Raw genomic sequence first — 13,865 nt, 5'->3', positions numbered from 1 at the left:
CCCCGGCCTCCGAGGTGGGCCTGCCGGGAGCCCGGGCCAGGGGACAGAAGCTGAGGGAGCAGGGCCGGGAGCAGACAGGGTGTGGGGCGGGGCGGGGCCGGCCTCGGTGAGCGGGAAGGGCGGTGGGAAGACACACGCCCCGGGCGCTGCAGGCGTGATCGCGTGATGGAGGTGTGATCCCGATGGGCCCTGAGGCCCGGGGGGTGGGGGGGCGTCTCTGCCTGCGGCCTCCCCAGCAGGAACTCAGGAAGTGGGTTCTCTGGAGGCGCTTGGCGCAGAGGCTCCCCAGTCCCTGGGCCCTCGAACCCGAGGACAGAGTCGCTCCTGGACCCCTGGGCTGGGAGGGACAGCAGGAGGTGCCAGGCGGGAGGCCGGGCGGGGGCTGGGAGCCAGGGCGGGGGCCGAGGTCAGATGCAGGCGCAGCACAGTGTGGAGCAGTCCAGCTTGGCGGGCGGCCCCGGGCTCCCCGCCTTCTTGTTGAGCTTGGGCAGCAGCAGGGTGAAGGACATGGCCAGCGCGCAGTGGTAGAAGCTGTGCACGTAGGTGTAGTCCCAGTCCTGGGTGGGGGGGGTGTCAGTGTGTGCCTCAGCCCTGTGCCCCTGTGCCCGTGTGCCCCCTCAGCCCTGTGCCCCTGTGCCCGAGCTCCCTCCTCACCAGGCCCCTCCCGCTGCTCTGTGCCCCTACTGTGTGCCTGGCACCTGACATAGGCTCCCCCGCCCTCCCCCGCCGACCCCTCACGTGTCCCCGGACTCTGCTCAGTGTCCTCCCTTCACTGCCAGCCCAGGCCGGTCTCTCCCACCACCAAACCCCAGAGCACGAGGGTCTGAGCTGCGAGGCCTCCTGGGCCTTTGGCCTTGCACTGAGGCTCTCCCCCCGCCCCCCCCCCCCGACCGCCTCTGTGCATCTCAGAGCCAGCTCTGCACGATGCCCGCGGTGCCAGGGTGTGGGAGGCCCGGGCACTGCCTGAGGGGGCCCCGTGAAGCGCCCCCCCGCCCCGTACCTCGTACCTCGAAGAAGAAGCGCAGCATCAGGGCCAGGGCCCCGAAGCAGAGCCCGGGGCCCACCTGCTGGGCGTAGACGCTCCTGTCGGGGTACAGCCCCCTCTTCTCCTTCATCTGCCGCAGCTGCGGGCACAGGCGCGGCTCAGGGGCGGGGTCGCCCACAGGGCTGCCTGGAGCCCCGGCGCTCGCACCCTGTCACCCTCCGGCAGGGGCGTGTGTCCCGCTCGGCAGCTGCGGGACCCACAGGACCCACAGCCAGGGACAGGCCAGGGGCCCGGGGCCGTGTGGCCTCCCGCCCCCGCCTGCCACCCCTGCCTGCCACCCCTGCCTCCTGCCCCCGCCTGCCACCCCTCCTGCCACCCCTGCCTCCTGCCCCCGCCTGCCCCCACAACCTGCCACCCCTCCTGCCTGTCCAAGCTGCACCCAGCCCTGATGGCTCCCTGTCCCAGCCGGCGGGCGCCCCGAGGGGACAGACACCCAGCTGTTCACAGTGGCGGGGAGGGGGGAGGGGGGAACCGAAGCTCTGGGCCCGCCCGCCGTGTGGCTCCGGGGCCTGTGGTGGCCGTGGCAGCCTCAGTCAGCGGACACGCAGTCCTGTCTGTCAAACCCGCGCCTTCCCGGGGCCGTGCCCGGAGGAGCCCGCAGGCATTTTCATGGAAAAAGAGGGGTTCACACCCCAAACGATAAAACAATGTGAGCCTGAATCCGGAAACCCGCCCTGGGCTGGTGCTCCGAGCACAGACGTCCTGGACGGAAGGGAGACGGGTGGCTGCACCCCTCGCCGCGCCCCGGGGCCAGGCAGCACCCACAGCATAGACCCCGCGTGGCGCCACCTGGCCCACCAGCCACGTGGCACTGGCTCAGGGCGGGTCTTGCCACCGAGGGTTCCAGTCCAGTTTGGTGAAACGAAGCCCAGTGTCCCGTTTTCCAGAATTTTCCACAAACCATGAGGAATCGGGACCTGCCACAGCGTGGGCAGCACGTGGGTGCAGCTACCGTGGCCCTGGGTGAGGGCCCGAGGCCCGAGAGCCCTCATCAGCCAACCCTGCCCCTGCCTGGGTCCCGCCTGCCCAGCCCCGCCCCAGTCCCCCGGCACACTCCTCTCCCCCGCTCCCTCTCCCGGGCCGCTGCTCCCAAACCCGCTCCCGGAGGGAGGGGCGGCCGGCGGCGTGGCTCATGGGGAGGTGTTGACCCAGGAACCAGGAGGTCAGGGTTCGATTCCGGGTCAGGGCCCAGGCCCAGGCTTGGGCTCCATCCCCAGGCAGGGCGGGCACGAGGCAGCCGGTCCATGGTGCCCCTCTCTTGTCATTGATGTTTCTATCTCTCTCCTTTCTTCTCTCTCTCAAAAATCAATTTAAAAAAAAAAGAAAATAAAGGAGGCTGAGCATGGGAGAAAACTGCCCCTCCTTCCGGAAGCGGCCGGCCTTGCCCGTCCACGGTGCACGCCGCGGGAAACGGCCTGAAAACACGCCGAGCCCCTGCAGGCAGCGCCCTCAGTCTGGCCGGACCACGGCCTGCGCCCGGGCGGCCCGGGTCCTCAGACGGGAGAGGGGACGGCTCCGGGCCGGTGAGCCGCAGCCCGCTCCCACCGGGGGCGGTGGGAGGACCACGCCCGGAGCACGGAGCCTCCGCTTCCTTCGTGTTTACGCATCCCGGGGGCTCTGAGGTTCCGAGGGCTCCTTCCTCGGCGGACGCGTCGGACCCAGCACCTCCTCTGGCCCGCGGGCAGCTTCGGGGGCCTCCTGGGTCCGCCAGGCCGGCGGTGCTCCCGGTGTGGAGCGGGGAAGACCCTCTCTCTCCTCTGGCAGGGAAGGCGAGGCCTGGCCGGCTACCCTGCCGTGCACGCTCCCCGGCTGGGCTCTCGGTGCCTTATTTCTCCGTGACCCAAACGGCCGAGCAGAGCTCTACGCCCGCGGGGGAGAGGAGCAGGTGTTTGCAGAGCGGGCCCCCAAGCCTCGGTTTACCTTCCCGAGTCTGTGAAATGGGTCGTGGGCTCCATCTGCACCTCCTGCCCAGCCCAGCCCCATCCCCGAGTGCCGCCACCGAATGCCAGGCCTGGGCTCGGCTCCCCGCAGGGCTCAGCCTTTCCCTGCCCCAGGGACCCAGGACCCCATGCGGGTCCTTCCCGCTGCAGGGCCCTCGTCGGCGTGGGCCAGGGGGCACGTTTCGGTTCTGGCAGCCGGGGGGGAGGGGGGGGCTGGGACCACGGAGGGCCCAGCGAGCCTGGCATCATGGGGAAAGGGCCTTGTGGGAGTCAGACCTCTGGGTGTCCCACGAAAGGGTGGGTGTGGGAAACCCAGGTTGCCTGGGTGCGCACGAGCAATCCCATCTTCCTGTCAACCTCGCCCCACATCCTCCCTTCGCATTAGAACCAAGCGGAAGGCCCGCCTCCTCCAGGAAGCCTGCCCAGATTCACCCAGGCCTTGTCCTCCACGGAGACGGCATCTCCAAGCAGCTACTCTCGTCAGGAACAAGAGCCAGCAGTCCCCGTTGCCTGAGTCCATCCGAAGCCAGCTGTGTGCCATTTCTGAGCCAGCCTATGAGGTGGACCCTGGGCTGTTGCTCTAATGCCCCCTTGACAGATAGGGAAACTGAGGCAGAGAGGCTCTGTAACTTGGCTTAGGTCCGGAGCTAGTGGGTCACAGACATGACACAGACCCAGTCTGCGTGGCCGGGGCACCGGGGGGGGGGGGGGGGCATTTTCTACGTGTTTTAGCCAAAGACGTGCCCGGCCCGCCCGCCCGGGGGGAGGGGAGTGGGGACAGCCAGGGAAGGCCCGGCCGCGGGGGTCGGCGGTACGCACCCACTTCACGGCGATGATGAGGACGGCGGTGCCGATGGGGCCGGAGTACACGCCGTAGCCCCCGCGGTCCTGGTAGATGCGGACGGCGATGGTCAGGACCCCGAACATCACCAACGTTGACCGCTTGGGCTCGTCGAAGTCGGCCAGGGCTGGAGGGGCCGGGAGAGAGCGGGAGGGAGGGTGGGGTGGCCCCCGGCCCTCCTGGCCACTGCTCTCCCAGGGGCACCCTGGGGCCGGGGTGGGGGTGCTCCCTCCACCAGGGAGACCCTGGGCCCGCCTGGTCACACAGGGCCTGGCTCCGGCCGTTGCCGGGACCCAGGAGGACAGGGACCCGGGAGCCCGCGGGACGGGCCGGCCCGACGCCGTCTGAGAGGCCCTGAGGGCCCGCACAGTGCGCTCTGGAACGAGCCCCTCTGCCCACACACCCCGCCGGCACTGTGGGGTGAGGCGGGGCTTAGGGGCAGAGCCTGGTCGGAGCAGGGGTTCTCGGGCCAAGGATGCGGAGGGGGGCCCCTGGCTGCCCCCTTGGCCAGGCAGGGCCGGCAGGGCCCGCCCTCGGCCAGCGTGTCCCTTTAAAAGGACACGGAAATGGGAGCCGGGTTGGAACCCAGGAGAGGGTGGGGGTGGGCGGAGGGAGCCAGCCGACCACTCACCCATCAGCGACACCCACATGCTGAGCGCCGTCCCGTAGACGCTGAAGTGCTCCAGGAGGTCCAGCCGCATGAAGCAGAGGACCGACAGGCCGGGCCCCTGGCAGGCGTGGTGGAGCTGGGGAGACCGGGCCGTCAGGGCAGGGCCCGGGGGGTCCCCGAGCCCTGTCCTGCCGAGCCAGGCCCGTGGCGAAGCAGCGCCCCCTGGCTGTGGGACCCGGGAAAGCCACAATGGCTCCCCTGTGAGACGGGCCCCAGGGCTCTGTGCCCCGGACGGGTGCCCCTCAGATGGAGCGGACGGAGGTCCCCTCCCCCCAGGCTCCCGAGGGCCGGTCCTGGCGCCCTCTGGGCATGAGGCCAGTGCCTTTTTTGGGGTGCCAGTCTACTCTTCAGGAGCATGGGGGGGGGGCTCTCTCCCCACAAGTTACCCCTGCTGCCTGAGCTCCCCCCAGGGGATTTCTCAGACCCGAGGGGCATCCAGACCCCGGGGCCTGTGGAGACTCAGGTGGCTCGGCAGCTCGGTGTCCTGAGGGTTCCCGACTCTGCAGGTGTGGGTCCGGCCCGAGAGGTGCATTTTTAAATATATATATTTTATTGATTTTTCACAGAGAGGAAGAGAGAGGGATAGAAAGTTAGATACATCGATGAGAGAGAATTATCGATCATCTGCCTCCTGCACATCCCCCCCGCATCCAAGGTACATGCCTTTGACCTGAATCGAACCCGGGACCTTTCACTCCGCAGGCTGACGCTCTATCCACTGAGCCAAACCGGTTTCGGCGAGAGGTGCATTTTATTTTGCCGAGGTTCAGGCTGGTGCTGATGCTGCCGGTGGGGAACCCACTTTGAGAACTACCGGTCTGCAGCTGTCAGCTCCTGTTCCTTTACAGCAGCGGTTCCCCACCTTCCTGACGCCGCGGCCCTCTAATACGGCTCCTCATGTGTGGTGACCCCCAGCCGTAACATTACTGTCGTTGCTACTTCATCACTGAGTTTTGCTGCTGTTGTGAACCATAATGTAAACGTCTGTGTTTCCCGATGGTCTCAGGCGACCCGGCCTTGACCCACAGGCTGAGAGCCGCCAGCAGGGTCGCCTAAGACCATCGGGAAACACAGATATTTACACTATGATCCATTAACAGTAGCAAAATCACAGTTAGGAAGTAGCCACGAAGATAGTGTCATGGCTGGGGTCACCACGCATGAGCAGCTGTGTCAGAGGGTGGTGGCGGCGTCAGGAAGCTGGGGAACCGCTGCTGTGAAGTGCGGGAGCCGCAGAGACCCCGCGCCCGCGCCGCGCCCGGGGCTCTCACGCTGTCCCCCAGTATCTGGCTTAAGAGCAATTTTTAGAGCAAGTGCCTGATGGAATATTTCAAAGCCGCCACCTTGTTTCTAACAGAAAACAACTCCTTTCGGGCGCACACGTCATTGTGTAAGTCATATTTCATCCTGTGACATAATTATTTTGACGAGTCCCACGGCTAAACAAGCTGGGCCGGCACACTGGGCTGTTGACAGCCCGGCCCGGCGGGAGGGCGGAGGTGGACAGGGAGCTGCGTCCGGAGGCGCCGGGGCGGCTCTGGGGCAGGAGCCCGGGTCCCCTGGCGAGGGGAGCAAACCGGGGTGGATTTCGAGCCCTTGCTGGTGGCAGTTGTTGGTGACCCACCATTCCGGCGCCCCGAGGGGGCTGTTACCAGCGGCCTGGTGTCCCCCAGCAGGCCAGACCCCCTGCGGCTCTGCCCCGCTCGGGCCTGCTCCGTGCTGAGCTCTGGATGTGCACTTGCCAAGGTGCTGGCCCAGAAGAGGCCAGAGGACAGCGAGCAGCGGCGGCCATGACTGGGTGGTGGGAAGAGGAGTTCAGGTGCAGTCTGATCAAGGTGCCCCCTCCCCGTGGGGCAGAGGACGGCGGGGGACACCGCTCCCCATGCCTCTGTAGGCAGAGCCGGGCCCTGTGAGGGACATGGACGTTCTCCAGCCCCTGTTCCTTCTAGAGCTGCGTCTCCCTCAGCCCAGCCCGGCCCCTCCTCCGAGGCACAGGTCACCATGGGCCATTCCAGACTTAATCCTCTGACATTCTGGGCAGGTCTGTGCCGGCCCCGTCAGGAGCAGGATTCCTCTCTGTCTCGTCCTGGCCCTGACCCCAGCCCCCTCCATTGGTGCTCAGTTAGCATCTGCCCTGTGAAGGCGGGCCAGGGGGCAGGGGCAGGGATGAGGGTCACAGAGGAGGGCCAGGGGGGAGGGCCAGGGGGGCAGGGTCTGGAGTGGTTTAAGGAGATGAGACCTCCCTTGTATACATATATACACATATATATGAATATACATATACATACACACACACACACACACATATATATATATATATATATATATATTGATTTCAGAGTGGAAGGAAGAGGGAGAGAGAGATAGAAATATCCATGATGAGAGAGAATCATGGATCGGCTGCCTCCTGCACGTCCCCCAGTGGGGATCGAGCCCACAACCCGGGCCTGTGCCCTTGACTAGAATCGAACCTGGGACCTTTCAGTTCGCAGGCCGACGCTCTATCCACTGAGCAACACTGGCCAGGGCCTCCCTTCATCTTTGGGTGCAGGGGCAGGCCTGGCCCAGCGAGGGGCTGGCAGGGGTGGTGCGGCTGGGGGCTGGTGTCAGAGAGCCATCTTTGGGGCCACGCTAACAGGGCCTTGCCGCTGGAGCTTAGACCAGCGGCTGGCTGCTCCCCTCCCCTCACTGCTGTCAAATGGGGACAAGAACACCTGCTCCGGGGGGTGGGCCCGCGGACTCCGTGTGCGGAGCCCGGTGCCAGGGAGGTCCCGAGGGGCTGAGGGAGACGCAGTTCCAGAAGGAACAGGAGGAGCCGGGGGAGGCAGACCTAGTGGAGCTGGGCCAGGGCCTTCAGAGAGAGAAAGGGCCAGTGTGGCTCGGAGGCCGAGGACATTTGTCACCGGAGGCAGCTGCCCCTGCCATTCTGGGCGGGCCGGGCGCGGCCGGGTGGGGCCGGGCGGGGAGGCAGCTGTGGGGCCGGCACCGGCCGGAGGGGGGGCGGTGTCCTGGCTGCGCTAACGGGCCTGGGCAGCAAGACCCGGGCCCCTCCCCGGCCCCAGACCCTGTGTGTGTCCTGTGGGGGAGCGCCACCCGCCCGGCCCGGACTCACCGCCCATGTCCACAGCGCCCCCCTTTCTCAGCTCGAACAGACTTCCTGGCGCTCACCCGAGCCGGGGGCCCGAGAGGAGCAACGGGAAGGCATTGGCCCGAGGGTTCAAGCTCGCCACACCTCGGGCTCAGCCCCAGGGACTCAGTGTTTTCAGCCCCAGGCCCTCAGGGCGAGTCCCTGCCCTGGACGCTGGCTTGGCGGCCTCACTGTAGCCGAGGCCTCTCCCGCCCAGAAGGGGGCCGCTGGGCCCTCAGCCCGCCCGGCACTGCCCGGGAGCACAGGCGGGTGCACGCCAGCTTGTCTCGCTGCGGGCCCCACGCAGGGCACAAGTCTGCCAGCACACGCGGTGCCCACGGACCTCACACCCAGCTGCCTGCACCCCGGCCTTGCCCACAGAGGCCTTAGCTAAGGGCTGGGGCTGGCCCAGGCGGGAGGCAGTGCCCCTGGGAGACGGGGAGCTGGGCTAGAGGAGGGTCTGAAGGCAGATGGTCAGAAGACAGAGAGGAGCCACTCTGTGAGGCTAGCAGGGGTGGTGGTGGTGGGGCTCAGAGGGGAGCAGACGGGAGGCAGGAAGACGCTGAGACGCAGACAGGTGACAGCGTAGGGGGTGACTGATGAGGTCGGTGGCTGCACGGACAGACAGAGGGCTGATTGGCCGGGTAGATCCGTAGGCAGGTAGACGGACAGACAAACAGACCGGAGCTGGAGGGATGGATCAGAGAGACGTGTGGAGAGTCTGAGGGACAGAGCTGGGAGCACCAGGAGGCTCAGGGAGAACACGCTGTACAGGGATGTCATTCAGAAACGCGGAGGCCAGACAGACAGGCACAGAGAGGAGGGAGAGGCAGACGCAGAGGGAAGACGGGGCACAGAGAAGCAGGAAGAGCGGCACCGAGGGGAGGGGGCGGGGGAGACGGGCCCCCAGAGCGAAGGGGCCCCCCCAGGCCTCTAAATAGAAGGAGAAAGAGGGCCGCTGAGCAGGCCGCTCCCCCGCCCGGAGTCAGGCTCCCTGCGAGGGGCTTGGTCTCACGCGTACCAGTCCCCGCGTGACCTCCTGGCACCCCTGGGGAAACCGAGGCCTGAGGGGGCAGAGCGATCCCCCAGCCTCTCTCCTGGACCCCGGGCTTCTCTTCCATCTTCAATTGCTCTTCTTCAGCAGGAGACAGAGGAACGTGTGTGTCCTGTGGGGGAGCGCCCCCCGCCCTGCCCCACCGGACTCACCGCCTCGAAGAACGTGGTGAAGAGGTAGACCATGGCCTCCATGTGGAAGCGCCTCTTGGTGGCGATGCTGACGGCGGGCAGGAAGGCCAGGCTGCTGAGGGTGGGCAGCAGCAGTTTGGCCACGAGCGTGCCCATGGCCGGGAGGAGGGTGCTGGCAGGAAGTGGGGGCTCAGGCCTGGCGTTTGGGGTAGCGAGAGCCGGGGAGCTGGGCCGGGAGAGCGGGGGAGCCGGGCCGGTGGCAGCTGTGGTTTAAATGCCCGGAGGGGGCGGGGACGAGCGCACATGTCGGGCAGCACTGAGGGTTCAACAGCTGAGGCCCCACGTGACCCGCACTTGTCTCTGAGGTTTGTCACTTTATTCTCTGGGAGGCCGGGGCTGCTGATGCAAGGAGACCGTTTGGAGGCGGAGGAGAAAGTGCCCATGAGTCCCACCCCCACATCCGGGCTTCCCCCTCCCCGGACGCGATCTCAGCCTCTGTCCACGGCCTGAGAGGAGAGAGCACCGCGGCCCCGCCGTCCGCACGCCGAAAGGACCTGCAGAACCGGTGCCCGGGCACCAGCCCAGGGCCTCCTGCTCGCCCGCTCTCCTCCCGCTGGGTTTCCCTGGGACCAGACCGGCTGCCCGACCTTCTCTGCTGCGGCTGATGGTTCCCACGGAGGCCGGTGCCGGCTCCTCCGCGGTCCCGGGCCGTCCCTCCCCAGTTCCCGTCCCTCCTCACAGTGAGTCCAGGGGGCACCGCCAGGGCGGCCCCCCAAACCTCCGGCCGAGGAGCGATGGGCGTGTTGAGCCCCTGGCTGGGTCTCCTGGACTGACGGCCGGATCGATCGATCGCCCGATTTGTCTATTTATCTGTTGTCGGCAAAAGATCCGCTCTTGCCGAAACCGGTTTGGCTCAGTGGATAGAGCGTGGGTCTGTGAACTGAAAGGGCCCAGGTTCGATTCTGGTCAAGGGCATGTACCTTGGTTGGGGGCAATATCCCTGGTAGGGGGTGTGAAGGAGGCAGCTGATCAATGATTCTCTCTCATCGATGTTTCTAACTCTATCCCTCTCCCTTCCTCTCTGTAAAAAATCAATAAAAAATTTTTTTTTTAAAAAAGGACCGCTCTCACCCTGTGTCTTCCTTTGTACCCAATGTGATGACGTGATAGTGTCACGTGGGACAGAGGCACAGGCTCTAAGCCTGCGGTGAGTGACGGTGGATAATCACACACACAGCTGTGGCCGCCACAGCCCCCTCCACCCCGGAGGGAGTCCCGTGTCCTCGCAGTGGCTCCGTGGCCGCTGTCTGGTGGCAGGCGTGGCCTGTGCTAGGCCTTCCTCAGCGGGAGCCTGCTGTGTGTGTCGCCGGGTCTTTCCCAGGAGCCCCTGAGGTCGCCCACACTGTGTCGATGGCTCCTGCCTGTGGCGGGGCCGGGAGAGCCTGCTGGGCGGACCGGCCACACGTGTGTGTATGTGTGCGTGCGTGTGTGTATGTGTGTGTGTGCACGTGTGTATGAGTGTGTGAATGTGTGCGTGTGTGTATGAGTGTGTGTGTGAGTGTGTGTGTGTGAGTGTGTGTGTGTGTATGAGTGTGTGTGTGTGTGTGTGTGAGTGTGTGTGTGAGTGTGTGTGTGTGTGTGTGTGTGTGTGAGTGTGAGTGTGTGTGTGTGTGAGTGTGTGTGTGAGTGTGTGTGTGAGTGTGTGTGTGTGTGTGTGAGTGTGTGTGTGTGTGAGTGTGTGTGTGTATGAGTGTGTGTGTGAGTGTGTGTGTGAGTGTGTGTGTGTGTGTGAGTGTGTGAGTGTGTGTGTGTGTGTGTGTGTGTGTGAGTGTGAGCTCTCCGGGGTGCGGAGGCCGGGCGTGGAGTCTGGGGAAGCAGAGTCTGGGGAAGCGGAGTCTGGGGAAGCGGAGGCCGGGCGTGAAGTCGGCAGGAGTGAGGCCGCCGTGCCGGCATCGCCCAGGGCCACAGAGACGTGCTGCTCGCTCCGGCTCCGGGCTCTGAGGCCTGACACCCCCCGCCCCCCGGAGCGCCTCACACCCTCCGGGAGCGCTGAAGCCCAGGTTGCGGTCTGAGGGAAAGAGCCCGCTGGGCCCTCTCCACGTTCCTCTGCCTCCTCACACCTCCCTTGTGGCCCACGGCCCTCGGGTGGGGTCCACGCCCTCAGGGGACCACCCAGCCTCTCTGCTCCCCAGCACCCCCGGCTCCCCATCCCCCCTCAGACCCTGCCCCTGCTCCCAGCCAGAACAGTCTGTGGGAAGGCTCCCCTGCCCATCAGGCCAGCCCAGGGCCCCTCACTCCCACCCAGCACCACCCAGCACCCACCATGCTGTGGCGCTGTGTGAGGGGTGCTGGGTTGTGATCCCACAGGCGCCGGGCCAGCTCCCTGCCCTGCCCCTGGCTGCTAAGGAATGGCTGTGAGGAGAATGAATGAAAGCGGGGACACACACACACACACACACACACACACGTTCCCACCGCTGCTTGGCAGCCCGGAGCCCAGCTCCCGCTCCAAATGGGGAAACCAGAGCCTCTGTGTGCGGCTAAGGGAGGCAGGCAACCCCTGTGGCTGCCATGGGCACCCTGCTTGACCCTGTCCCCCTCCCCCTCAGCCCTGCCTGCCCCCGCCCCCACCCGCCCCCTCCCAGCCCCCTCCCAGCCTCCACTCAGCCCCCTCCCAGCCCCCACCCCGCCCCCACCCAGCCCCTCCCAGCCCCCTCCCAGTCCCCACCCCCCCCCCACCCAGACCCCACCCCACCCCCACCCAGCCCCCACCCAGCCCCAGGAGGAGCAGACAACGTGTGGGGAGGACATGCGTCTGGATGTGGGAAAGCAGAGCTCTCTGTGTACCTCTTCTCAGAGGCAGGAACTTCTCACAGGTTACATGTGAGAGAGTGTGTGTGAGTGTGTGTGTGTGTGAGTGTGAGTGTGTGTGAGTGTGTGCATGCAGCTGTACACTCACTCCAGGCTGTGAGCTGTGTATGTGTGTGAGTGTATAAGTGTGTGTATGTGTGTGTGTGTGTGTCTGAGTGTGAGTGTATAAGTGTGTGTGTGTATAAGTGTGTGTGTGTGTGTACGTGTGAGTGTGTGTGAGTGTGTGTGAGTGTGTGCATGCAGCTGTACACTCACTCCAGGCTGTGAGCTGTGTATGTGTGTGAGTGTATAAGTGTGTGTATGTGTGTGTGTGTGTGTCTGAGTGTGAGTGTATAAGTGTGTGTGTGTGTGAGTGTGTGTGAGTGTGTGTGTGTGTGAGTGTATAAGTGTGTGTGAGTGTGTGTGTGTGTGTGTCTGTGTGAGAGTGTGAGTGTGTGTGAGTGTGTGCATGCAGCTGTACACTCACTCCAGGCTGTGAGCTGTGTGTGTGCCGGGGGAGGAGGCCGGGGCACATGTGTTGGGGTGATTAGGGAGGAGGGGGGGCGGGGAGACAGGTGGCCGGTCTGGGCGAGCCGCCGCCCGAGCTGGGAGCCGGTGCGGCGTGGAGGGAGGTGGGCGGCCTGTGGCTCCATCTGAGACCTGGCCGCCTGGAGACAGCCCAGCTGGCGGGGCAGGCGTCCAGCGCGGAGCAGGACTGAAATGACCCTCGGTGCTCTCCGGAGCAGGGGCGGGGCCTGGCGGGGGGCGGGGAGACGGGGAGAGGCAGACGGTGCTTTGGGGTGTTACTACCCCTGGAGACACGGGGTGGGGGGCCGGGACCAGGCTGGGCGGGGAGCCACCAACCTGGGCCGCTCTGCACCGCGGGACGTGTGCTGGCCTCCCGGCTCCCGGCCTCCGAGGCCTCCCTGCCAGCTGCCGCCCCCCCACACCTGCTCCCGCTTTGGCCAGGCCAGACCCACAGCCACACCCGCCCTCGGCTCGGACCCCATCGGCGGCCACCCCTAGGCATGGCCCTCAGCCTCCCTGGCCGCGGGCGCTCCCGCTCCTGCCGGGCCCTGGGTCTTGAAAACCACTTACACACACAGACCCTGATTCAGCGGCCACACAGCCCGTGCCAGGGCCTCTTCCTACTTGTCCCGCTGGGCCTGTCAGCGCTGGCCGGGCTGGGCCGGGGCCGCTGGGTCCCCGTGTCACAGAGGAGGGCGAGCCCGGGGCGGTGCAGGCCGGACAGCTCCCCGCCCCGCACCCACGGAACCGGCCTCAGACCGAGCCCTGGCGTCCCCCACCCCCACCCCTGCCCATCCCAGGCCCCGGCACCCCTGCTCTGCCCAGCGGGTGGCATCAGTCACACTGGGACCCGGGTCGGGGCCCTTGGGGGGCAGCCACAGCGCGGGGGTGGGCAGTGGGGACGTCTCCCCGCCCTGGCCGGAGAGGCCAGTTTATGGAGGTGCTGAAACGCCTGGAATGCACGGGCTCCGGCCTCCGGGACAGCTGTCTGTCTGTCTGCCCGGCCCTGGCCGGCCAGCCAGCTGCTGCGTGTGCGTCCTCCCAGTCTGAGCCTGTCCACGGCCCCGGCCACCCCGAGCGCAGCGGCCCGCGGCTCCGCGTGGGGGGCCGCCGAGCCCCTGCACTGGGAGGCAGGCACGGGGGAGGGGGTCAGGCCTTTCCTTGGCTCCCAGCCGGCATGCTGCCTGGCCTTGCCCCGTGCCCCGTCTGTGTGTCCGTGTGCCTGCGGCGCCCTGTGCTGTCGTCAACGCCGGCTCAGAATGCAGCTCACGCGCTGCCCGCAGCTCCTGGCACTGTCCGCTGAGCCCACAGCCAGGGCGCCCGCAGCAGGCGGACGGCTCCGGCCATTCCTGCCCCGGGGCCTGGCGTGCCCTTTGCCGTGAACCTCAGCGTCCTCTCTGCAAACCGGAGCTCGCACGGCCTGCCTCAGAGCGGGGATGCGTGTGCGGGGCTCAGAGCGTGTGCGGGGGTGGGGACGACAGAAGGTCCTCGCTCAGTGTCTGTTCAGAAACCACTAAGAGCTGGGGGTGGGGGGGGTGTCTAAAAGGACAGGAACGGCTGAGGGGCCCGGGAGCGGGGCTGGATCCCAGCCATGCCACCCCACACAGCCCAGCCTGCACTTCCCCCCCCACTTCCCCCACCCCCCGTCCTGGCTGCTGGGCTGCCGTTCCCTGGGTCCC

The 13,865-nt window shown here is 66.5% G+C and overlaps 1 protein-coding gene across 1 annotated transcript; it reads right to left on the bottom strand.

Annotated features, from left to right (window-relative positions):
- Positions 1-204: 204 nt before the first annotated feature.
- Positions 205-9,063, bottom strand: MYMK (myomaker, myoblast fusion factor). The gene is made up of 5 exons (XM_084899674.1): positions 8,830-9,063; positions 4,458-4,572; positions 3,805-3,953; positions 1,008-1,124; positions 205-557 (listed from the first exon to the last, which is right to left on the bottom strand). Exons 1-5 carry the CDS (start codon positions 8,962-8,964, stop codon positions 408-410), a joined length of 666 nt encoding a protein of 221 aa, XP_084755800.1. The 5' UTR covers positions 8,965-9,063; the 3' UTR covers positions 205-407.
- Positions 9,064-13,865: the final 4,802 nt, after the last annotated feature.

This window comes from Pipistrellus hanaki, assembly GCF_964339955.1.
Source record: "Pipistrellus hanaki genome assembly, chromosome: 11".
NCBI lineage: Eukaryota > Metazoa > Chordata > Mammalia > Chiroptera > Vespertilionidae > Pipistrellus > Pipistrellus hanaki.
Note: the sequence above shows the minus strand (reverse complement) of the source record. Positions and strands in the feature narration are given on the sequence as shown.

Bases quoted from the DNA above. Each gene is read 5' to 3' on its own strand.
- MYMK (XM_084899674.1), bottom strand. From the start codon at position 8,964: ATGGGCACGCTCGTGGCCAAACTGCTGCTGCCCACCCTCAGCAGCCTG. The intron at 3,954-4,457 runs GTGAGTGGTCGG...CGGCCCCTCCAG, and splicing joins CATGTGGGTGTCGCTGATGG to CCCTGGCCGACTTCGACGAG. The intron at 1,125-3,804 runs GTGCGTACCGCC...CTGTGCCCGCAG, and splicing joins TCATCATCGCCGTGAAGTGG to CTGCGGCAGATGAAGGAGAA.